At 39.0% G+C, this 25,607-nt stretch overlaps 1 protein-coding gene across 3 annotated transcripts in view; it reads left to right on the forward strand.

Annotated features, from left to right (window-relative positions):
- LOC141418109 (uncharacterized) overlaps nt 1-25,607 on the forward strand; it is a 39,510-nt gene that overhangs the window by 7,154 nt on the left and 6,749 nt on the right. Inside the window, exons 1-5 of one of the 3 annotated variants that reach the window (XM_074058289.1) lie at nt 6,052-6,210; nt 7,671-7,835; nt 15,003-15,060; nt 21,666-21,792; nt 22,809-22,904. In XM_074058289.1, coding sequence (XP_073914390.1) covers nt 15,046-15,060; nt 21,666-21,792; nt 22,809-22,904 — 238 coding nt within the window. In that variant the 5' untranslated portion in view covers nt 6,052-6,210; nt 7,671-7,835; nt 15,003-15,045. Of the gene's footprint in view, nt 1-6,051; nt 6,211-7,670; nt 7,836-15,002; nt 15,061-21,665; nt 21,793-22,808; nt 22,905-25,607 lie in introns of those variants that run through there. The other 2 variants (XM_074058290.1, XM_074058291.1) reach the window with 2 other exon arrangements.

Here is a 25,607-nt window from a genome sequence, read left to right on the forward strand (position 1 = left end):
AGAATGAAAGATCCTGGAACATTGTACCACAATGCATTCCAGATAATTCAAACACTTAAAGGAGAGAAATATAACCATTAAAGTATTAGATGAAAATAAGAGAGATGACTTTAGATCCTGTATAAAAATAGCTCAAGAAACTCAGAAATCAGGACAGAATAGATGGATAAACTTAATTATGCAAAAAATGAAAATGTCTGCACCAGTAAGTGACGTGGAAATAAAGTTCCTTTGGAAAAAAAGGGCTTGAGCATGACAGTGCAAGAATGAAATCCCATTCCTTGATTTTTTTTCAGGGAAGTACATGTATCTCCACTAGGATCAGTTGCAGAGGACTTTTGAACAATGGGAATGATGAAGCTTCAGACAGCACAATAAATATGTCCATTAATTTTTTTTTTGTTGCAGTACTGGGGTTTGAACTCAGGGCCTCATGCTTGTGAGGCAAGTGCTCTACCACTTGAGCCATTCCGCCAGCCCTTTTTTGTGTTGAGTTTTTTGGGACAGGATCTCTTTTTAATTGTCTAGGCTAGTCTGGAACCATGATCCTCTTGCTCTCTGCCTCCTGAGTAGCTAGGATTACAAGTGTGAGCCACCAGTGCCCAGATTCCATTTTTAATTTTTTTTTTTTTAGTGACTGCATTAATTTACATCCCTGCCACGGTTGAAAGGGTTCCTTTTCCCCTGCATCCTCGCCCAGCATTAGCGGTGTTTGTTCCATTTTTAATTCTTAAAAGCTAAATCTGACAAAAATATGAAGGAGAAATTGAACTCACATTTCAGTTTCTCCTGGGAACTTCTGAATCTCATAATAAAGGCAAATGTTCTAAAGGTCAGATTATTGATTTGGGTGGGGGTGCTGGGGTTGTAGTAGTGGTAAAGTGTGTGCTTAGCAGGTACAGGGCCCTGGGTTCATTCCCCAGCATCTCCAAAAAAAAAAAAAAAGACTGTGAATTTTAGGGAGGAGGATAGATGCCATGCAGAAAGTTACTCGTCACAATTCTCCAATCTCACACCCTTGTACAAGTCCACAAATTCTGATCAGAGTTCAGTTGTCTACGTCCTCCTGAAGGAGCCAGTTATGACATTAGCAAGTTATTCACCTATTTTGGAGAATCCCACAACCACCCCCACACTTGGTAGCCTGCTGGAATAACTTGAAGGACTCACATGTGTTTATAGTCATGGCCTTAGATGTTACAGCAACAGGATCAGGAAGGTGCATCAGGTGGAGCCTGGAGGATCCAAGCACAGACTTCCATGGTTCTCCTTTCCTTCATGAGTCACACAGAATGTGCTCCTTCCTCTAGCAATGAAGTGCAGTGAGGTGCTGCAGTATTTTTGCCAAGAATTGTCCACTGGAGACTCGGAGTCCCTATTTTTATTTTTATTTTTTTATTTGCCAACTGGGAATCAAATTCAGAGTTTCATACATGCTTGGCAAGCCTAATACAACTGAGCTGTAACCCCAGCCTCAGAGTACATTATTTTTACTGGGAACTGGTCATAGACATCCTTTGCCTGCACAAGCACCAGTACAGAAATTCCAGAATCCCAGAAGGAACACAGTTGTTCACTGTAAACTATATTGTTTGCACAAATAGTCTAGGCAAGTTGATACAGGAGGTTTAATTGCCCCAGGCTTACAAAACAGTCTTATCAAAGTGAAAAACATTCCAAAAACCAATTTCCTGCTGGGCACTGGTGGTACATGCCTGTAATCCTAGCTACTTGGGAGGCTGAGATTGGGAGGATGGGCTGAGATTGGGAGGATCACAGTTCAAGGCCAGCCCAGGAAAATAGTTTGGGAGACTGCCCCATCTTCAAAATAACCAAAGCAAAATGGGCTGGAAGTGTGGCTCAGGCGGTAGAGCTCCTGCTTTACAAGTGTGAAGGCCTGAGTTCAAACCCCAGTCCCACCAAAAGAAACCAAAAACAAAAAACGTAACTTCCCAGATGCCACCAAAAGGCCCTTGTAAAGCTAGCAACACCAGGCCTGTGATGATAAATCTTTCACATCATCAAACCTGGAATGACAAATATACATATCCCAATAACTACCAGAAGCCAGGCATTCAAATCTCAAAAAAAGTGTTGAAAGGAGCCAGACTCCCTTTTATATGAAATTTTGTGTTGCTTATGTATTTATATGACGTTCTCGGTGACACTAAATTACATTTAGAGGAAGCCATGAGTGCCTGGGGCAGGAGGAGCCATGGTGGGGAGTGAAAACATTCTGTGTGGTGACTGGGGGTGGTAGTTGCTGGGGTGTATATATTTGTCAAATCTCACCAAACTGTACTTGGTATGTTGCATTTTGTTAAAGGTAAAAACTTCTTTTAAAAAGACATAAAATTTAAAAATTCTTGAACTGGGAAAGAAAGAATCTGGGGCTTTGTTAGGAAAAGTGTACTTGGCATAGTTGGAGCCTCTTCATGCCGTTCATCCACAGAAGATCAGCTCAGTTCCACAAATCTGAAATACAAATGATGGAAGTGTACTTACTCACATTACACGCCGACACGTGTGCAAGGGAGAATATTTCCTAAACTTTAAGCACTTATAGAGTAATATGGATAGGAAGGTGACTAGAACACAATCAGGAATGGTACACACCCCAGTGTCCTGAAATGGTACTATTACCACATTTTATTAAATAATGAAATGCCTCTTATTTTTATTTAAACTTTTATTTATTTTCTTTGTTGCTGGGAATAGAGCCCAAGGCCTTAGGCCTGCCAAACACATCTTCTACTGCCGACTACCTCCCTGGACCTTCCTTTCTTAAAAAAAAATTGTGTTTTTATTCATTTTTGAGACGGGTTTGCTATGCAGGCCACACTGCCTTGAATTGGAGATCCTCCTGCCTCAACTGAGTGCTAGGATTTGAGGTGCGTGCTACTAAGCTTAGCTCTTTTTTTTTTTTTGCAGTACTGGGTTTTTTTTTTGGGGGAGAGGTTTTTTTTTTTTTTTTGTCTTTTCTTTTTTGGTGCTGGGATCGAACCCAGGGCCTCACGCATGCTAGGCAAGCGCTGTACCACCGAGCTACATCCCAGCCCTGCAGTACTGGGTTTTAAACTCAGGGCCTTGCACTTGTTAGAAAGTGTTCTACCACTTGCTCTTAAAATTTTCGTCTTAATGTGTATAATCATTTTTGTTTTACTTTTAAATAATGAAAAGACTATTAGTTAAAAAAATAAAAGTTGCTCTCCAAACAGTAGTTGAAGCAAAAGAGGCTCCCTCTTGCTCTCATGGACTTGGAGTACATTGTCAGAATATTTATCATGTGTAGTGAATGACTTCACCTTATTTCCTTCAGCCCTAAAACCCTAAACAAACTGTATTTTTACAACTAGGGAGGGATAGGTTTTAGACACATCTGAAAATAGCTAAAAACAATTTTATAACTAAAATGCCCGTTAGAAGAATGGATTCTTTGTCTTTTCCTGTTCATGGAAGTAGGTTTATTTTGCTTCTGATTGAATCCTGAATTCACAGTGATCTCCAAATATCTGCAGAACTCCCTTGTACTAGTGTTCTTAGTTTAGATATAATAACAATATAATAAACTTTATGAGGAAAAGTGTTTTGTTATTGTTCTTTCTTCATAAAATCCACTCTTTTCCACTGGGTTGCTATGTACTAAAAAAAGTGTGTTGGTTGTGATTTGTCATGCCAGTGATTCCAACCATTAAAATGCTGCATTTTTCTTTGAATTTCCCATGGCATATGTATTATGTCCACTTCCTTGGAAGCCCTTACCACACTATTTTGGCAATATCTGTGTACATGTATTCTTTCTTTTACTGGGCTATAATAAACTGCAGAAAAGGAAATATATCTACTTTATCTTTAAAAATCTCCAGAACTTCTTGACATAGAGCTCAGACCTCACTAAATTTCTGTTGTTTGAACTAGCAGATTCATTTTCAGAAATGAGACTGAGGAGATTATTGAATGTAAGCTTAAAGATATATGTACAAAGGAAGTTCCTTAAAACATGATTTTGGTTCTGCGATGGTGAGGATTGAATCCCAGGCCCTGGCACACTAGGCAAGCTCTATTCCACTGAGCTGCATCCTCAGCCCTTAAAGCATAATTTTAAATGACAGAAAATGTAAAAGGAAGCCTGAAATATCAATTTTAAATTATGATGTACCATACAGAGGAATGCTAATAGGCTTTGAAAAGAGCAATACCATGGCCCGTGGAGTGACTCAAGCTGTAGAGCACTTGCCGAGCAAGTGTGAAACTCAAAGTTCAAACCCCAGTACCCAGGGCTGATGGAGTGGCTTAAGTGGTAAAGTGTCTGCCTAGCAAGAGTGAAGGTTTGACCTGGGTTCAAACCCTAGTACCACCAAAAAAGAAAAAAAGAATAATACCCATTACTGTGTATTGTGTACAGGAAGGACAGGCACTTAGATGGGTCACTGTATGCCACAGACTTCAAAAATATAGGAAATGTTAGATCCTACAAAAGATTTGAGACATGTAATGCCTTTTAGTTTCCTCCTGTGATACTTCTCTTGGAGTAAATTACAGCTGAGGGAGGACTTCTTATAACTTTGTCATAGACCAAGTCAGATGGTGTGCTCCACTTTCAACCACCTACATTAAGAGAGAGTTAAAACAATTTTTGTACCTTATTTGGGAGGAGAAAAGTCAGGGTCCCTACTTTGTGGGCTGGATTCTTCCCTAAGTTCACAATCATATACTGAGGAGCACGTTGGCCTGGCAGTACTGTACATTATACAGTATATTTTAGTGGTAGAGCATTTGCCTAGCATGTGTGAGTTCCTGGGTTCTATCTCCAGCACCGTGGGGGAAAATCAAGTATATTTGGCTCACATAAGGGAGTATCTGAGTTGGAGGAAGTGGGGGTAATTGTTACTTCTCTTGGCTTTGAGTTTGCTCTGAGTAACAACTGAGGTCTAAACTTCTGATCTGATTTAAACTTCTGACCAAATCTGTATATCAAGGCCTCAGAAATAGTTACATTTGAACTATCACACTCGTGGAAATTGAGTTTTATATGAACTTTCATAACTCACAAAAACTTTGCAAATGGTATTAATCATAAAGGTGCAAGCTATTCATGGTGGCACGTGCCTGTTAATCTAAGTACTCTGGAGGCTGAGGTAGGAGGATTGTGCATTTGAGGCCAGTTAGGCTTATAGCAAGTTCAAGGTCAGCCTGGGCCATATTATCTTCAGACCCTGCCTTGAAACAGCAACAACGAAAGAAAAAAAAGAAAGAAACCAAAGGCGCAGAGAAGTTAAGTAGTACGAAGTCACACAACTAGTGAATGGCCAAGACTGGCGGTCTGGCGACACTATTCTGCTTTTCTCTGATGCTCACAATCACAGGTCATCAATCCAGTATCACTGTCAGAGTCACAATAGCGGAGCCCAGAAAGAATAAACAAAGATATAGGGTATCTGACAAAATTGCAGGGTCATGAGAACACACCACACAACCATGGTTACACAAATGGTTGCAAATTCGCACACTTTCAAAAGACACTGGACCTTAGTGTGCCTCGATCTCATAAACGCCAAACACCGAATTCCATGGCTGCAGTCTCACAAACAGTCATATGACGTCACTCCTGTCTATGATGTCACTCCTGTCTCTTCTGACTGCAGCCAGGAGCTTGCGGCTCAGGCCAACCCCGTCGCTGTGAGCCCCTGATCTTTCACACTTTCACCCAGATAGTGGAGCCCTGACACGAGGGAACTAAAGAGACCGAGCTTTGCTTCCCTCACGGACCCGCGAATGTCACGAAAAAGGAAGTGCCGCTTTTGCAGAGCATAATCTTGGCCGCGAAGGCCTGCGGGAAGTGTAGTCCAGAGCAGGAGAGCGGCGGACCTATTCAGATTCTTCCGGATACGGAGTTGCACATCCAGGCTTTAAGTGCCGGGCCTCTGGGAGGCCGCCCCCGCAAAACCCTCGACTGGTTTTCCTGCTCAGAGCGGTGTGCCCTTAAACGCCTCCGTGGCTATTCCCGCAGCTCGCTAACCGGAAGACCAGTCCCGCCCGTTGAGCCGCGGGGCCCTCTGGGAAGTGTTGCTCTGCGTCTAACTGCCCGAGGCTGACGGCGCCTCAATCCCAGCCAGCGCTCAGCTCAGTGACGTGCTGTCAGTCCCGCAGCCGCTGGGCTTCGCGGGCGGCGTCGCCTGTGAAATCGGGGCTGCGTCCGCGGGCTCGGTGGTGAGTTGGCGGGAAGCGCGGGCTCTGAGCCCGGGACTCTTTGTGGGGGCGTGGGTGGGGGTCGCGGACCCCGCGCCGAGCGGTCGCTGGAGGGATGCGGCGTGGGCGGTGCCGCTGCGGGTGGCGGTGAGGGGCTGCGCGCGCCGGCGTGATGCGTTTTCCCGTTATGTGCCGTTGTGAACCCCGATGCCAAGAGAGAATGAGTGGGAAACTCCGCATGGAGGGCAGGGCAGGGCCGCGCGGGTGGGTGAGGCTGGGTGAACGTGGGAAAAATTGGAAATAGGGTTTTGTACGAACCATCGGTAACCCCGACATGTGGATGTTTATTCTTAGCTTTATTTTCGGGCATTAGCAAGTTGTTTTGTGTACGTGAGAAATCCTTTCTTGTCTCCCACCAACCCATTCCAATCGCAAAATTCAGAATAGCTCAAAAGAACAAAAATCATTCATAATTCTCCAAGCCACGCAACCACTGTCAGCATCTACTAGCCATCTTTTCATCCTTCGCTTTGTGAATACCTGTGTGTGCATTCATGTTTGTTGGTGTTTTTGTGGTGCTGGGGATTGAATCAGGGCCTTGCTCATGACAGGCAAGTGCTCTGCCACTTGACCCATACCCCGGGCATTTCGTTATTTTGTTTTTGAAACAGGGTCTCCGTACTGCCTTTGCAGCGGCTGTCCTCGAACTCGATCCTCATGCCTTTGCCTGCTGAGTAACTGGTACTGCAGGCGTGCATCATCACACCAGCTTGTTTGTATTCATATGACCTTATATAGATGCATAATGGCTTAAACATTTCAATCACACTGCAATTCAGTTCTGTAACCTACCTTTCCCATTTGACAATATCTGATTCATATTTGTACATTTAAGCAATTATAAATTTATGCCATTGTTTTAATTTTTCATAGTATACATTTTAAGGCACTTATCCCTGGTGGGTAATTTGGGTCTTTTTAAGTTCTTGTAATTATAATATAAGCAGTGTGTTTATCAAAAACTATATGGCACATGTTATAGTATGCTTTTATTTTTTCTTTTTTTGAGGGAGTGAGTAGACGCCTAGAATTGGAATAGATGTATCGGTCAAGGTGTATGCCCTTATTAAAGACTCTCTAAATCCTAAATCTATTCAACTATTCCCAATATTAAGTTCCAGTAATTTACTGGTTCTTTTTTTGGCAGCAGGGGGATTTAAACTCAGGGCCTCATGGTTGCTAGGCAGGCACTCAACCACTTTAGCTACTCCTCCAGCTCCCGTAATCCATAGTATAATACTAGACTGTGTCTACATGCTTGATAACAGTGGATATCATAAATGACAGTCCTTGTTGTTAACCTCATAGCTGTAAAATAATTTGCAGTTTTTCAATTGCTACTGAAATCAAGCGTTTCTTAAAATGTCTTGTGAATTGTATATTTTCTAAAGTAGTGCTCTATTTTCAAATTTCATTTTCAGAGGTTCTTCTGTGTCAAGGATTCATTCATTCATAGACTCACCATTGATTGAACGCTGTCCCTGTAATAGGCACAATTCTAGGTGCCTGAATGTAGCAGCTACAAAAGGAGACACACCCCCTGCTGTCATGGCACTTACATTGTTGTGGGCCAGATAATAAACAAGGTAAGTAAACTAGATATGAAAGCTATTAAATGGCGAAACATACTAAGAGGAAAAGTAAAGGTGGAGGATAATTAGACTTAGAGATGGGAGTTAGAGTTTTAGATGGGGTGGGTAGACAGGGAAGGCATCTTGAAAAGATAGTAATAAAAATATGAAGGAAGTAAAGGAGGAAGTTGTGCATAAAACCGAGCAAGTTATTTCAGAGTGAACAGCAGTGGGAAAGGGTGTTTTGTTTTAGTTGTTTGTGGTGTTTTTTTAGGGGTCAGTACTGGGGCTTGAACTCAGGGCCTTACACTGCAAGTGCATTATCACTTGAGCCATATCTCCAGCCCTTTTTGCTTTTAGTTATTTTGTTCAGGTAGGGGCTCACTTTTTTTTTGGCTTGGGTTTGCCTTGGGCCATTATCCTCCTACCTGGTCTTCCCCTTTAGCTGGGAATATTGGTGTTTGCCATCACACCTGGCTTATTTGTTGAAATGGAGTCTTGGTAACTTTTTGCCTGGGCTGACCGCAAACTACCATCCTCCTCATTTCTGCCTCCTGAATATCTGGGATGCAGGCATAAGCCACCACACATGGAGTTGCAAATGTTTTGAGGCGGCATCATGCTGGTATGGCTGAAATAGTAAAAATGAGGAGGGAGAGTAGTGGGAGTTGAGAGAGGAAAGGTAAGTGGAAGGAAGGAAAGCAGAGCAAGTTGGGCCCTACAGCTCATAGTAATGTTTTTAACTTTTCCTTGAGTGAGAAGCAGTTGGAGAGTTTGAACAGGGAATTGATAATAACGTCTGTTTACAATTAAAGAAGACAGCTTTTGCTGTTCTTATGAAAATGGAATACTGGAGAAAGAATTAAGAAAGGGCAGGGAGTGGACAAGGGAGGGAACAGGAAGACCAGTTAGGAAACTGTTGCAATAAACTAGGGAGAAGATGTTGGTAATCTGGACCACGGTTGTAAAATGATGAGAAGTGATCAAGTGCTGGTGTAATTTAAGACAGAGTTGCCACAGTTTGCTGACAGAACTGGTGGGGACAAGATGGCACATTATCTGAGTTACCCAAGAGTGGAGCTATTAATTGAGTGGAGTAATTAATTTAGAATGAATGTAGGAAAAACTGATGTGGGGAGATAGTGAGATTGCAGTTTGGAATATACTATATGAAGTATGGGATGCCCAGTGGACGTTCAAGTTGAGGTATCAGGTTGGCAGGTGGATATACAGGTGTGAAGTTCAAAAGAGATGAGAATTATCACCATTTAAGTGACACACAACGCCATGGGACTGAATGAGATCACTTAGAAGTTAGCATAGGTAGAAAACATAGAGCTAAAGGACTGATTTGGGGGTTGCTCCAACATTATGAAGTCTGAGAAATTAGGGGTAATCATCAAAAGAGCCTGAAAGGGACTAGATGGAAAGATCAAGACTGGTGGAGTGACTCAAGCTATAACAGCACCTGCCTAGCAACCATCAGGCCCTGAGTTCAAACCCCAATGACACCAAAAAAAAAAAAAAAAAAAGAAAAGTTGGAGGAAACTAGGTGAATGTATTATCCTGGACTCAAGGGAAGAATGTGTTTTAGTGCACACCTGTAATCCAGCTACTCAGGAGGCCGAAACAGGAGGATTTCAAGTTTAAGGCAAGCCTATGCAACTTAGTAAGACCTTGTCTTAAAATAAAATTTAAAGGATTGATGGAGTGGCTCAAGTGGTAGTGCCTCCCTAGCAAGTATGAACTCACAAGTTCAGACTCCAGTACCAACCATAACAAAAAAAGTAGAACCACCCTTCCTACTTGCTTCAGAAGACCGAATGATTATTAGCTTGACCTATGATTTTTTTGTAAGGGTTACAAAATAGTTGTATTTGCATTGTCATTCTTTCTTCATTTGTTACCTGGAATGTTCTTTCCCTTTATATGATTTTGGACTCTTAAAGTAGTTCCCTAGCATCTATTTAATGAGTTCTTGTTGCTGTTACTTCTATTATCTTCTGTTATCTGCTAAGGACTTAAATAGACATTTCTGTAAAGAATGCATGCAAATGATCAGAGAGATATATTAAAAAATGCTCAACAACATTATCAGGGAAAATACAGATGAAAAACCATAATGAGATATTACCTCAAACCTGCTAAGATGTCTGTTACTCAAGAAATAAAAGGCACAACAAGTGTTGGTGAGGATATGAAGAATATGATAGTAATGTAAAATCAAGCAGCCATTTTGAGGCACGTCAAACAATCCCAATTTTTGGTATGTATCCAAAATAATTGCAATCAGGATCTCAAAGAGATTCTAGCACCTCTCTTCATTTCAGAACTGTTCACAAGAGGCAAGACAGGGAACCAGCTTAAACAACCATCCACACTAATGGGCAAAGAAAATGTGGTTTATACATACAAGGGAATATTTCTCAGTTTTTAAAATCCCTGGGTTGCTGAGATTACAGTGGTGCACAGCTCCTTTTTAAAATTGCTCTAAAAGATAAGTGATTGTTTAAAAAAATTTTTTGACTACTGTGTACTTATGATATAGGTAACAGTAAAAAGCATGACAAGTGTAGCTGTAGGGAGGGGAGGGAGGACTTTGGAACATACAGCTGTAAGTCCTTCACATACCAAGTGAAATACTCTAGTATTATTTGGATGCAGACTCAGATTAATAGGAAGTGTGTGCATTCTAAAACCCTGGGAAACCAGGTGTTTTTCAAAAGTGGCATAAATAGTAATTCAATAGAGGAGATAAAATAGATTAGAAAGTACTCAAGTAAACCAAGTCTGGAAAGAAAACCATAGTGATGGAGAAACAACAAAAGAACAAATGGAAAATTGTTAGGAAAACAGTAGATCTTAATATAATTGTATTAACTAATTTAAATGATCACTGTTCTAACATACCAGTTAAAAGATAAAGGTAGAGTTTATCACCTTGGATAAAGTCAAGTTTTGTCTGTAAGAAACCCATTTTGCAGAGCACAGAGGCTTAAACCTGTAATCCTAGCTACTCAGGAGGGGAGAGTGGGAGGATCATGGTTTGAGCCAACCCTGGGCCAAAAGTCCACGAGGTCCTAGCTCAACCAGTGACTGGACACGATGGCATGCACCTGTTATCCTAGCTGTGTGGGGACACACTAATAGGATCACAGTCCAGGTTCACCCCGGGCACAAAAGACCTTATCTTCAAAATAACCAACACAAAAGGGCTGGTGAAGTGGCTCAAGTGGTAAAGTGCCTAGCTAGCAAGCACAGGGCCCTGAGTTCAACCCTGGTGCCACAAAAAGAAAGGAAGGGAGGGAGAGGAGAAGGGGAGAGGAGAGGAAAAAGAGAAGGAAAGAGAAGGTAAAGGGAAAAAGATCCTTTTTAAATATAAAGATAGGGCTTGGGTTGTAGCTCAGTGGTAGAACACAATTGTAAGTGCAAGGCCCAGGTTCAATCTCCATAGTACACATGCTCCTGTGTGCGCATGTGTACACACACACACACAACTCCAGATAAGAAAGAAAGAAGAGAAAAGAAAAGTGAATGACAAAAATATATCACAGAAAGAGTGATAACTAGTAGCATTTTTAATATTAGACAAAGCAGACTTAGGACAGGAATACTATCGGAGTAAAGAAAGACAGTACATAATGATGAAGGAATCAGTTCTCTGAGAAGAGTTAATACTCTTTATTATGTATGCTTCTGATGACAGAACTTAAAAATATATGAGGCAAATGCCAATAGAAGTGAAAAGAGAAATAGATAACTGCCTCATTTTTGGTTCAGGGATTAAAAACTCTCATTAATTGATGAAATGTGAAAGCAGAAAATCAGAAAGATTATATGATGCCAAAACCATCATCAACCAGTGTTCAAGTGTTGAGTGTTCATTCAGTGTCTGAATGTCACTAACATTTACAGAAAACCGGACAACAGCGAATATATGTCTTTCTCATGTATACATGGACAGTCACCAAGACAGATCATATATTGTCTGTCTCATCAATTTTAAGGCAATAGGAGTCATTTAATGTATGTTCTGAAAGCAATAGCAGAATGAAACTACAAGTCAAAAATAGAATGAGCACTGCAGTTGTGGCTCAAGCCACACCTATTTTTAAGCATGAAGACCTAAGTTCAAACCCCAGTACTGCCAAAAAAAAAAAAAAAAAACAAACCAGAATGATACTGGGAAATCTCTTAATACATGGATATTATACACACTTACAAATAGCCCATGGATCAAACAGGAAACTTTTAAATAACTTCAAAGAAAATGAAAATGCAGCACATCAAAATGTATGGGTTTGTAGTAAATTAGTGTTTGAGGGAAATTTGTAGTATTTAAGTGATATCTAGGTGTGGTGCACACATTTGTAATTCTAGCACTCAGGAGGCTCAGGTAGGAGAGAGGATCTTTGGTATGAGGCTACCCTGGGGTATATAGAGAATGCTAAGCCAGCCTGTCTCAAAAAGCCAAGGGCTGGAGATACAGCTTAGTGGTTGAGTGCTTGCCTAGCATGCATGAGACTTTGATTCCCAGCAACACACATACACACAACATACGCACACACTCAAAGATATAAATAATTAGGAAAGAAAGCACTTAGATAAGTGCAAAATTTCTACCTTAAGAAACTAGAGGGAGGGAGGGAAGAGCAAATTAAACTCAAAGGAAATAAAAAGAAAGGGGTGTGTGTGTGTGTGTGTGTGTGTGTGTGTGTGTGTGTGTGTCGCTGAGGATGGAATGCACGGCCTGGTGTGTTCTTGGCAAGTGCTCTACCACTGAGATACACCTCCACCTGAGGAAGGGAATATTAAAACTAGGAACAGAATTGAAAACCAAAAGAAAATAAGAGAAAATAGTCACCCAAAAGCTGGTTCTTCAAAAAGATAAAATGAAACCAAACAAAAGTTGAAAAAAACAAGATACAAAATTGCTAATACCAAGAATGAAAGAAGATATCCATTCACACCTCACAGATTCTTAAAAAGACAGTAAAGGAATACTGAAAGTATATCTATTCCCATGCATTCATCAACTTTAGATGGATAGACACATTTTTGAAAGAAACTGCCAGAATTCACTCAATAGAAAACATGAATAATTGTATATCTATTAATGAAATTGAATTTATATTTAAACACCTTTTTACAAAGGAAACTCCACACTGAGATAATTTCTCAGATGAAAAATCTAAGGAGGAAATTCTAATAATTGTGTACCAACTTCCAGATGATAGAAGAGGAAGAACACTTCCTAACTCATTTTATTGGGACAGGCTTACTCTGATACTAAAAGCAGACAAAAACTACCAGTTTGTATTCCTCATAAGAAGCAAAAATCCTCAACAATACATTGGCAAATTGAATCTTGCAATATATAAAAAGAATAACATTGTAGACAAACTGGGTTCATCTTGAATATGCAGGATGAATTTCTGCTTTATTATTTGGAAAACAATTACTAATTCACTATAAGAAGACACTAAAGAACCCGATGATCATCTCAAATGCAGAAAATGGTCCATCATCTTTAATTGGTCACCCACTGTTCCTATGCTTATCACCTCATGGATAATAAAGCTGGTTGCTGAGTATCCAAGCTGATGGCCTATCTATGTGCATGTCAAGAAGAAGTGGAGCTTCATTCTAATAGTTACTTTTTTAAAAAACAGAAAACAAAATTTTTCATAACTCCTCCCCCAGCAGACATCTTATTATCTCCTATTGGCCAATGCTATGTCACATGATAACTCTTAGCTGCAGGGAAAGTTAACTGGCAAAGGTGAATGGGACTGCCCTCATTGACCTACATCAATCATAATTCATCCCTAGTTTTAGGCACATTGCCACTGTGATAAAATTGAGGCTTAATTTTCAAGGGATAAGGTGGAAGCAATGACTGTTTTTAGGTAGTGACAGTGTCTGCTAAGTCTGGCTTGTAGGAACATGCTGGTTCTCTATCCTTAGCGAGATAGCACTTTACCCTTACAGAACTTCTCAGTGCTGGTGCAGCTTCTTGGAACTTATCTTACTTTGCTGTCCCATTAAGGGTTCATTATAATTCCCCCAAGAAACAGTGCTTCTTAGTGGTAGAGGGAAGACTAGAAGAAAAAACCTTTGCTCCCTAGGTGAGTCTCTTTCTTGCTGTAATGTATCTAGTCCAAAGTTTCTTTGAAATGATCATCTAGGGAAGAACTTCAGATGAGTGACAAAAATAATTAAAACAAGCCAATAGCAACAACAACTCAAAGAACTAGATAGTAAAGTAACAGTTAGGCTTTCTTGAATCATTAAATCTGGAAATGGGCTGTGCATGCAAAGGACATCTGTATTTTCCTCTTACACTGTAGTGTTGCTTCCATCTATTGCCATGGCATGTATTTCTTAATTAAACTTACAGTTTTATAAAACCATGAATTTAATCTTTAAAACTCAAATGGTGCTACTAGGCTTATAATAATAATAATAAATAATAGGTAAATATTCTTTCTTTTCTCCTCATTCCTAATTTCTATTTCCAGAGGGAATCTCTTGTTGTAGCTCTTAACTGTGACTACTTGTAGTTGCTCCACTTTTTCCTGTTTTTTGGACGGTGGTGGTGGGGATGCCAGTCATGGGATTTGAACTCAGGGCCTTGTGCTTGCTAGGCAGGTGCCCTCCACTTTTCTAATCACATGCTTATCTTACTATTTATTACTTTTAAGTGGATTTTTTTGTACTGTGAAAAAATACGATTTTAACTCTTACCACCAATACTTCTGATATACATCATTAACAAACAATACATTTTCCTTCCTTCCTTGAAATATATCACTTTTTTTGTTAAATTATCATTTTTTAATGTCTCAATACACTAAAACATTTGAAGCATCTTGTCAGTTTCAGAATTTTCTTGGGTGTGTCCTTCCATGAGGCTGCTATACCCTCTCTGATGCAGAGCTATTGACAGTTGGGTCCTCTCCTTCCTGTGCACTCCTGTTCTCCACCCTCCACCCCTCAGTTCCACACAATGGTAACATTCATCCTAGTCACTAGCGCTATTAGTGGTGTGAGTATTTTGGGCCTTTCTGATGGGGTCATGACTTATTCTACTGCAGGGTGACGTTTAATCTAACTTGTGGGTGCAGGTTTCTGAAATCACAAAGACAAGCCTGTTCTAATGAACTTCATTCTCTTCACCAGCTCTGCCTGCTCAGGTCCTGTCCCTTCTTATAAAGAAGAGGAAATGACTGAGTCCCAGGTAAATATTATTGTCTGTTCCATGCCTTATTGTACAGTGCAAGTTAAGGGGGCTACAGTAATCCACACGGTAAATTTAAAAGGCCTACTTTCACATGAAATAAGAGTTGGAATATTAAAACTAGGGGAGAGTTAAAATGTGCCTGCCAAATGAGATACATTCAGATAAATTAAAGTTGGAGCTCAAATTTGAATTTCATTTTTGTAGGTAAAGCAAACCAGATTTGCTACAGAATTTTCATTGTACAATCTGTAAGTTTTCCATTTGCACTTAGATCAATAAAAAACATGACAGTGGCACTTCTTATAGTTGACAAACTGGGTTTTCATGGTCTATTTTGATTAAGGTTAAAACAAAGAATATCTGTCAAAATAGCCCAGCATTAAAAAATACAAATGAACATCAACAGTAAAATGAGTAAGTTATTGTATTTCTTATGGTGGACTATACTACACAACAATAAATAAATTTTTTAAAAAATCCAGATTACTGGTACACACATCATGAATAAATCTCAACACCGAGTGAAAGAAACCAGAAACAAAAGTTTCCATGGAACCAAATGGTTCCATGTATATGAAGTTCGAAAACTGGCAATAAAAGCTATTGTGGCAGAAGTTAGAATAGTGGTTACTTTTAAGAGAGCATTTACTCGGAGAAGGCATAAAGTAGCGTGTAATTGCAACACTCTAAAGGCTGGGGCAGGAATGTTGTGAGTTAGGACCAGCTTGCGCTGCAGTGTGAGTTTCAGGCCAGCCTGGGCAATGGAGCAAGACCCTATCTTTAAAAACTGATAAAACACCCAAAAAAACAAAATAAAAAACTTCTGGGCCATAGATTATGCATAAGGTCAGCTTTTATTAAAAATAGTTTTCTAAAATGATTGTCCAGACTTGGACTCTAATAGTGTCTGAGAGCTCCCAACCACACCAAGAGAAACTTGTGTGGCTGTGGCCACTAGCTTGCCTTTCTAGCATAATATGAACTCATAGGTGATGAAACAGAAACTCAACCAAGTTTCAGTACATAAAAATTGCATTCTTCTGGACTGGAGGTGTAGCTCAAGCAGTAGAGCACCTGCCTACCAAGTGTGAAGCCCTGAGTTCAAACCTCAGTATACCACCCCCCAAAAAAAAAAATCAAAAATTTTTTTTGTTGTTGTAGTTTTTTGTTTTTCTGAGACATGATGTTGCTGTGTAGCTCAGGTTGGCCTTGAATTCATGATCCTCCTGCATCAGCCTCTCAAGTGCTGAGTATAAGCTGTTACATTCTTCTTTTTGATATAATCACCGTAAATAACTTAGCAACAATTTTACTAATACACACAGTAGACCCAATCTACTATTTAAATATGTATATGTCAATAATTAGAATAAATCCAATAGAAAACTGTAAAATATGAAAAAATTGCAATTGAACAAATGAAGAATGGCCAAAGAATGGTTATAAATAATAAGTAATATCTAAGTTTTATATAGATTACTTCCTTTAATCTTTATAAGGAGTCTGATAGTGAGTACTTTTATTCTCATTTTTTTCATAAAGGAGATAAAAAACACAGAAATATTAAGAAACTTGTCAAGGCTGTATGCGAAGATGGACGTAGAACCAGGACTCAGTCCAAGCAGTATGACTGTGGAGTGGAGCCTGTGTTCTCCACTACATCCTGTGTGACCTTAGCTACACCCATGATAAATAAAATGCAAACAATATTTTTAACTGGATTAGTCTAGTTTAAAAAGGTTAACTATGATTAACTAGAGTTGCAACTCAACACTCAAGAGTATTGCTTAGCGTACACTAGCACAGAGGGTAGTAGAGGAGGGGGTTAATCATATCAGATCTCAGCATTGATTAACATTTCTACAGGTCTTACAGCCCAGATCATATCCTCTCTTTCCTGGAACTACTTTGGTAACTTCCTCTTAACCTCCCTGAATATGCTCCTGACCGTGTATGGTACATTCTTCTTAGAAAAACCAGAGTGATCATTTAAAACCTAAGGCATTAACTTCCCTGCTTAAATCCATCTACTGGGTTTAATAGATTTCATTAGACTTGGAATAAGGTGTTTTACAAAACCTTTTGTGATATGCTTTCTGCCTGTCCTCACTGTTATCTTGTACATCCCAATCCCTTATTTAGTATGTTCCAGCTACACTACTTTTCCCCCTTTTGAATAGACCCAGTTTCTCTCTGCTGTTAAATGCTCCTACCCTGGGTGTTTATATGACTAGTTCCTTTCTTGTTACCCCGGTCTTGGCTGAAGTATTACCCTCATGGCTTCTTTCATTACCAATTCAAAACAGAGTTTCTCCGTCATTGTATTTTGTATTCACTTGTTTCTGTTTTCTTTTCTGTGTCTCCTAAGTACAGTGTAAGCTCCAAAAAGACCAGAGTATTGTCTTTTTTACTGCTATCCTTTGTCTCTAAACCAGTGCTGGGCACATTCTAGTAACTTTGTAAATAAGAATCATTTTTATGTTCTTTAGTGGCAATTAATATTCTTAATGAAAAACCACAAGACCCTAAAATAGCCTGTGATCTATCAAAAAAGGTTTCAGTCATTTAACCTGTATAGATCCCCTCTTTTGACATGTAGTAGATATAGAAGAGTTGAGCTTAGGAGGTGTCACTTCTACTGAATCAAAAGATTGAATAAGAAGTAAGAACCAACACATTGTCATCAATCCTTTTTTTGGAAGACGATAGTCCTGCTTTTGACCATGATGAAGAAGTTAATAGCGGAAATTGTGGGTATCGTTAATTCTCATAAACCTAATATGCAACTGGTAATAGTTCTTAAAATAGCCAACCCAGAGGCAAACCATACCCTGGATCCTAGATAAAAATTTATCAAGGATCCAGGGTTCATTATCTGACCTGTCCCTTTTCTATTGGCTTCTCTCATCTAGCACAATCACCTTCTGTTTTGAAAGATAACTTTCTTAAATAAAGAATTCTTTGTTGGTGTTTTCTTTTTCTTTCAATACATACCACTTTAAATGTCAGTTTAATAGTTTTTCATAATTTCAGATGTTAATATTGTTCAGCAAATCTATTTAACATTTGCCTAATTCATTATGCAGCCTTCTGTTTATTTTTGAGGCAGAGTTTCACTCTGTAGCCCAGGTTAGCATCCAACTCTCATTCTTTCTGCCTCAGCCTCCTGAGTGCTGGGATCACAGGCATACCCCACCCTCCTGGTTCATTTTTCAGTCTTAAAATAGTAACTTTTAAACATGGAGATTTACATATATAAATTATAAATTTCTCATAAAATTATTTTTGTTTCTCAGTTATCAGATTTAAGAATTATGTGAATCCATAATTTTCCTCAAATTTATTTTGATGATTTGTTTTTGGATCTTCACTTTTTAAAAATCTGTTTGACTTTTAATTCCTTTGCACTTAAACTCATGAAGCTCTTTATTTATTTATTTTTGCGATAGTGGGATTTGAACTCCGGGCCTCATGCTTGCTAGGCAGGCACTATACCACTTTAAGCCACTCTACAAGCCCTGTTTTCTTCAGTTATTTTTGAGTTAGGGTCTCAATTTATGCCTGGGCTGGCCTGGATCCAGATCCTCCTATCTCACAAACTTTTCTTTGCCCTGGCCAGCCTGGACTTTGATTCTCCTATTCACGCTTCCCACCCAGTTGGAACAACAGGCATATATCACCAAGCCCAGCCATTGGTTGAGATGGGGTCTGGTAGCTTTCTGTCATGGCTGGCCTCTAACAGCAATCCTCCTGATTTACACCTTCTGAGTAGTTAGGATTACAGGCTTGAGCCACTGCTTCCAGCTATATTGTTAGTTTTTCAAATTTGTTTACTAGTGTAATGACTTCTTGAAGAAAATACAACTTTCTAAGGGCAAATCTGAGACCAAGACAGTAATAGCAAGAAGCAAGAAGGCATCTCATGTGCTATGTCCTTCACGTGGAACAGGGCGAGCTTTCCACATGTTTTCTCCTTAGCCCTATGTCCTTTCCCTGCTCTATTTAATATGGTTTTGATCTCCCTTCCAAGCAAAGGGTAATCTTCGATGTCCCCTGGATTTGAGGGTTTTTCCCGCCAATACTTTGTCTTCAGCTTCTTGAGTATGTTTATTTCAAATGCCATGATCTTCGGCAGGAAAGGGTTCCAAGAGATGATTTCCCACAAGTACCACAGCATTCTCTGAACCCTTACTGTTAATGTTACAAACATTAATTGTGAGCTAGTTATTGGCGCCCTCTGTCTGACTCTGTTTTTGGTAGAAATTCCTCAAAAGGTAGGAAATGAGTCATTTTCCCATTTTTGTAGTGCTGTTGAAGATTTTCTTTTTTTTGAAACAGGGTCTCACTAGCCCAGACTGGCCTCAAATTCATGATCTCTGGTCTCAACCTCCCAAGTGCTGGAATTATGAGCATATGACACCACACAGGGTGTAAGATATTTTTTATGTTCATATTCTTTTGGACATTTATTTTTTTTAACCATTTTCATTAGCATATATTATTTGTACAGGAGGGCTTCATTGTGATATTTCCATATGTGCTTAATAATGTACCTTGGTTAGAATCACCCCCTCCATCATTTTCCCTCATCCCTCCTTCCCTTTCCTAAAACAATTTCAACAGGTTTCTATTTTCATACACATATACAAAGTACATTCACCATATTTGCCCTCCTACATCTTCTCTGTTCACCCTCCCTCCTCCTGGTAGTACCCACCCTCAAAGAACCTGTTTTACTCTTCATTTTTTTTATTATTCATATGTGCATACAATGCTTGGGTCATTTCTCCCCCCTGCCCCTACCCCCTCCCTTACCACCCACCACATTTTCTTAATCCATTCGTCAGTAGTGGGGCATCCTGGCTGTTTCCAAAACTTGGCTATTGTGAATAGTGCCGCAATAAACATGGATGTGCAGGTGCCTCTGGAGTAACAGTCTTTTGGGTATATCCCCAAGAGTGGTATTGCTAGATCAGATGGTAAATCAATGTCTAGCTTTTTAAGTAGCCTCCAAATTTTTTTCTAGAGTGGTTGTACTAGTTTACATTCCCACCAACAGTGTAAGAGGGTTCCTTTTTCCCTGCATCCTCGCCAACACCTGTTGGTGGTGTTGCTAATGATGGCTATTCTAACAGGGGTGAGGTGGAATCTTAGCGTGGTTTTAATTTGCATTTCCTTTATTGCTAGAGATGGTGAGCATTTTTTCATGTGTTTTTTGGCCATTTGAATTTCTTCTTTTGAGAAAGTTCTGTTTAGTTCACTTGCCCATTTCTTTATTGGTTCATTAGTTTTGGGAGAATTTAGTTTTCTGAGTTCCCTATATATTCTGGTTATCAGTCCTTTGTCTGATGTGTAGCTGGCAAATATTTTCTCCCACTCTGTGGGTATTCTCTTCAGGTTAGAGACCATTTCTTTTGATGAGCAGAAGGTTTTTAGTTTTATGAGGTCCCATTTATCTTTTAAAGTGTATATTAATCATTCAAAGGGTTTTCACTGTGGTATCTTACACATGCATTTATGAGTCATTTGTCTGGTTTTTTCTTCTTTTTTTTGGCAGCACTCGAGTTTGAATTCAGGGTCTTTCGCTTGCTAAGGCAGGTACTCTACCACTTAAACCATGCTGCCAGTCCTCATATATATATACTTTAATTTTTTGTGTACTTGTGTTTGAACTCAGAGTTTCCTGCTTGCTGGGCAGGCACTCTACTGCTTGAGCCAAGCCTCTACCTCCATATTGTACATTAATCAGATTAAACTGTTATTCTCTCTTTATGCTTCTTAACCCCTATTATTCATTAGTTTTCAGTGTGTTTCTTATGGGCATTTTAATTTTGAACTAGGAAGGGTACATTAAGTTTCTGTATTCAGATCACATTGTTTTAAAGAAATTTTTCCTGAAAATTCCTAATTTCTGAAACTGATTTTATAGTTTTCTTAGTAGCTATTTTCTCATAGTTGCAGTTATAATTCTTGTTCTGACTATTAAAAAATAAATCTTTATTGAGGCATCTTTTCTTTGTTATCTGTAGTATTCTTTCTTTGACCCTTTTTTCTCAATATATCACCAAGCCCTTTGAGTAACCAGATCTGGTTTTCATGGCTTTAGACACATACTTTTGGCTGCTGGTCAGAAAATTCTGATTTGTAACATAGATTTCCTGATTTGAACAGTATGTCCAACTACTAAATCAATGCCTAGCTTAGATTTTACCTGTCATTCATTCCCTGCTTTTGCCTCTATCCAAATTCTACTTTCATTTTTTTCTATTTAGTGAAATGAAGCCAGTTAACTTGAGTAAAGTTTTTTTTTTCCCATTTCTTTTACATTAAGTATAAATTGTTACCCAAGATCTTCTTTTTAACCCATGGTAGTTGTTAAAGATTTGAGCTTATCACATCAGTAAATGAACATAAACTGATAGAATATTGCTAACTGATAGAATAAAAAAGTGAGGGCTTTTTTGTTTAGGAAATAGTAACAGTTTTTTTTTTTTTTAAATAAAACCCTTTATTTCTGAGTACAGCTGATCAAGGCTCAGTATGTTTTGTCAACATCATCTAAGATGGATGACTTCAGATTGAGTTGGAGTGTGTTGTTACAGGGAACAGTGACATTCAAAGATGTGGCAATTGACTTCACCCAGGAAGAATGGAAGCAGTTGGATCCCACCCAGAGGACCCTGTACCGAAGTGTGATGCTGGAAAACTATAACAACTTAATCACAGTGGGTAAGAGCGATTCATTGTGGGACTCAAATTCTAACTTTACAAGGAGATATATGAACTTTTGTATGTTAAAGTGAGTCTGGCCTTGAGATGCCTTTGCACCTTTGTTCCTGTCTCTGTCCATGCTGCACCTATTTTCTTTGCAGTAGAGTTTGAACTCAGGGCCCTTCAGTTGCTAAACTGGTCCTCTACCACTTGAGTCACACTTCCAACCCTTTTTGCTTTATTTTCCAAATTGGTTCTCACTTTCATGCCCAGGCTGGCCTGGACTAAGATCTTCTGTCTATTTTTCCCATGTAGCTAGAATGGTGGGTGCATGCCACCACACCCGTATTTTATTGGTTGAGATGGGATCTCACAAACTCTTTCCCCCTTTTTTCTTCCCTTCCCCCTTCCCCTTGGTGAGCTCAAACTTCAGTCTTCCCAGTCTCTGTCTCCCTTGTAGCTAGGATTACAGGTGTGAGCCATTGTGCCTGCCTATGCTACAGCATTTGTTTTGTTTTGTTTTGTCTTTTATTTGTAGTACTGGACTCACAATCTTGCACTTTCTAGGCAGGCGCTCTACTATTTGAGCCACTCCACAAGCCCAGTTTCAAATTGGGTTTTTTCGAGATTTGGTCTCAAGAACTGTGTACCAGGGCTAACATCGAACCTCGATCCTCCTGATCTCTGCCTCCCAAGTAACTAGGATTACAAGCAAGAGCCACCGGCACCCAACTATGCTGCAGCTTTATAATAGTTTATTTTATTTTGTATGATAGTTGTACAGGGGATACATTGTGACATTTACATAAGTGCTTGTAATATATCATAATTAGATTCACCCTGTCCTTTCTTCTTTATCTACCCCCACCCAATACTGCAGCTTTTAAAGCAAAAAGTCAATCGTCCTTGGTTTTTATTTCAGGGTACAGCATGCCTAGAAGCCATATTTTCTTATCCTTCAGAAAGTCTCAATTCTTCAGTTGTTCTTCATTGCTGGTGTGTATGCCCAAATCTGTGTCATTTCCTGTTGACAGGCTATCCATTCACCAAACCTGATGTGATCTTCAAGTTGGAGCAACAAGAAGAACCATGGGTGGTGGAGGAAGAGGTGTTAAGGAGACACTGTCCAGGTTAGTGGGAGGGAACCACACGGGAGAGAGGATCTGATTAATGGTTAGTCGATGAGTTGTGGATCTAAGATGTTCTCCAAAGGGATTTTCCTAAAGCAGTGTAGATTTTGTATTAACAATTGATGTGAACTCTTCATAAAACTAAGATGTCATTTTCTGATACTGTTTTTCTTGCCTCAGAAGTTAGAGGTCTGGTTTGCTTTCTTACCTGGATGTTAGGTACCAACCTCCCTAATTAATATCCGGCCTTACTTCAGTATCATTCCAACTATTAGCATCTTCAGTCTCTCCGCCCACTTTTTTTACATGGGATCTTTTCCTTTTGCATACAGACATTCACAAATTGGGAGTTTGCACATAAATGCGTTGACATTTATAGTCCTTCCTTTTACTTTTTCTTCTTCCTTCCACTCTGACTACCTTCGAATCATAGTCTCTTTCCCTTGTATTTTTAGCTTTTGCTCATACTTCAATAATGACTTACCACCCTTTTACTTCAATAAGTTTTAGTGCTAATTTTCTGTTAGCACCCATATTCTGCTACATTTGTCATATGTGTACATGCACATGCATATGTAATGTATATGTGTATATATACACACATACATATGTACATACATTTACATACACTCAGACATGTATTTCTAATTTGATAAAGTGAGTTTTACCCTTGAAAGGGACTGTAATAATTTATATTTCTGCTACCAATTTCTGCCAACATAGTCTATTAACATTTTATTAAATATTTGCCAATGTGATAGGTGAAAAATAACTCATTGTAGTTTGAATTTACATTTCCTTTATTATGAGTGAAGGCAAGTGAACAGTTGTGTCTTTTGCCCTTCTTTTTGTTAAGTGCTCAATTTGTATGGCATCTCAACACATTAGGGTGATTGACCTTTTATCTGTTTATGTATTTCTTGTTTTTTTCCCCTGTCATTCCTCTTCGAGGTACTTTTGCCACAGTGGCTTTTTTGAAGGTCATATTAAAAGAAATCTTCCCTACAAGAGATTAGCACTTTTTTCCTTTTTGTATATGGGTGAATTACACTTACATACTTCTTTATTTAATTACTTTCAAATATATCTGACAACCAATTCCCTTTCCAATTCTGTTTACTCTCTGCTTAAGTCATCTATTTTTTTAAAAAGTTAATCATTGTGTTTTTATAAATTCCTCCATGTTTTTCTTTTTTTCCAAATATTTCTGGATATTCCCAATAATTTCTGTGTTTTGTCAGCTTTGTGAGTTAGTCTTGTTTCTTTAAAGCTACTATTACCGGGCTGTGGAGTGGCTCAAGTGATAGTGCACGTGCCTAGCAAGCCTGAGGCCCTGAGTTCAAACCCCAGTGCTGCCAAAACAGCAAAACATATTAAAGAACTACGATACAAAGCTCTTCTGTATTCTTATCTGACAGTTCCAGTATTTTAACTTCTCAGATTTGAGTTTGTTTTTGATAATTCTCTTGATGATTGTTGAATGTGAGTTCAAATTATCTTTATCTTAATTACAATAATTTGCCCAAATTTTTTGAGGTTGTTTTCTACTGAGGATGACAGGCATGTGCTTTAGGGGGACACCAAGAGGTTTTACTAGCTGGCATTCTGTGAGAGCCCAAGGCAAGATTCTCTTCTTTATTACTGACCCAAGGCTAATAGTGCAGGTAGCAGTCCTTTTTTTTTTTTTCCTTCTGGACTTGCATACTCAAGTCAGATCCATCCTTCCAGCTTGCTTATTAATTCCTCTCCTAAATCTGGTTCAAGCTAACAGTCATTTGTCATTATTTTGGTCATTTTTGAGTGTAAGGTAGGTGGAGAGGTGTTAGAGATTTCTGCTATTTCCTTTAAGCAGTTATGCATCAGAATGATTTATCCATTAACCTATTACTTTGCAACATGAGGTTACTATGCCATAATTCCTATTTTTTCCTATTTTTTCCCTGCTTGTTTATTTTAGTGATTTTTTTTCCTTTATTCATATGTGCATATAATGATTGGGTCATTACTCCCTCCTTCCCCCACCCCCTCTCTTTGGTTTTGGTTTTGTTTCTGGGTTTTCTCATACAATTAATTTCATGGTTTTGCTGGTAAATTTTTAAAAAATTTTTGTGCTAGGGATCAATCTCAGGGCCTCAGCTGGTGGACCTGCTGGTAAACTTTGATCTCTTTTTGTTTTCTCATTGTTTCTTCCTCATGCATTTAAATTTCTATTTTGTGCTCTATATTTATAGATGTTATTTTAATTTTTAAAAAATTCATGGCAATATATGCTTAGTCAAGATTATCATTTATGTCTTACAAACTTTTTAGCTTGTATCTTTGTCTGCTTTCTTTATATCATGTTTCTTTCCTTAAACTTTTGTAACAGTTTTTTATAGATCTGACTCCAATTCCTCATTTTTGACTCAGAGTTGTTTTTCTTTGACCTACTATGTTAAGAAGGATAATGTCCTGGAAGAGAAAAGAGCACCTAATCCAGAACCATGGTCAGCAAACTGTGTCCATCATGCTACCCGCTTGTTTCTATAAATTTTTATTGGAACACAACCACATCCAGTCACTGCATCTTGTCTATAGCTGCCTTCATAGGACACTTCCAAGTTTGAATAGTTGCACAAAGACTAGATTTCCTACAAAGCCTAAAATATTTACTACCTTTAAGAAAAAATTTGCCAACTGATCTATGGAAATGCATCTCTACTT

Source organism: Castor canadensis, chromosome 16 (assembly GCF_047511655.1).
Source record: "Castor canadensis chromosome 16, mCasCan1.hap1v2, whole genome shotgun sequence".
Classification (NCBI taxonomy): domain Eukaryota; kingdom Metazoa; phylum Chordata; class Mammalia; order Rodentia; family Castoridae; genus Castor; species Castor canadensis.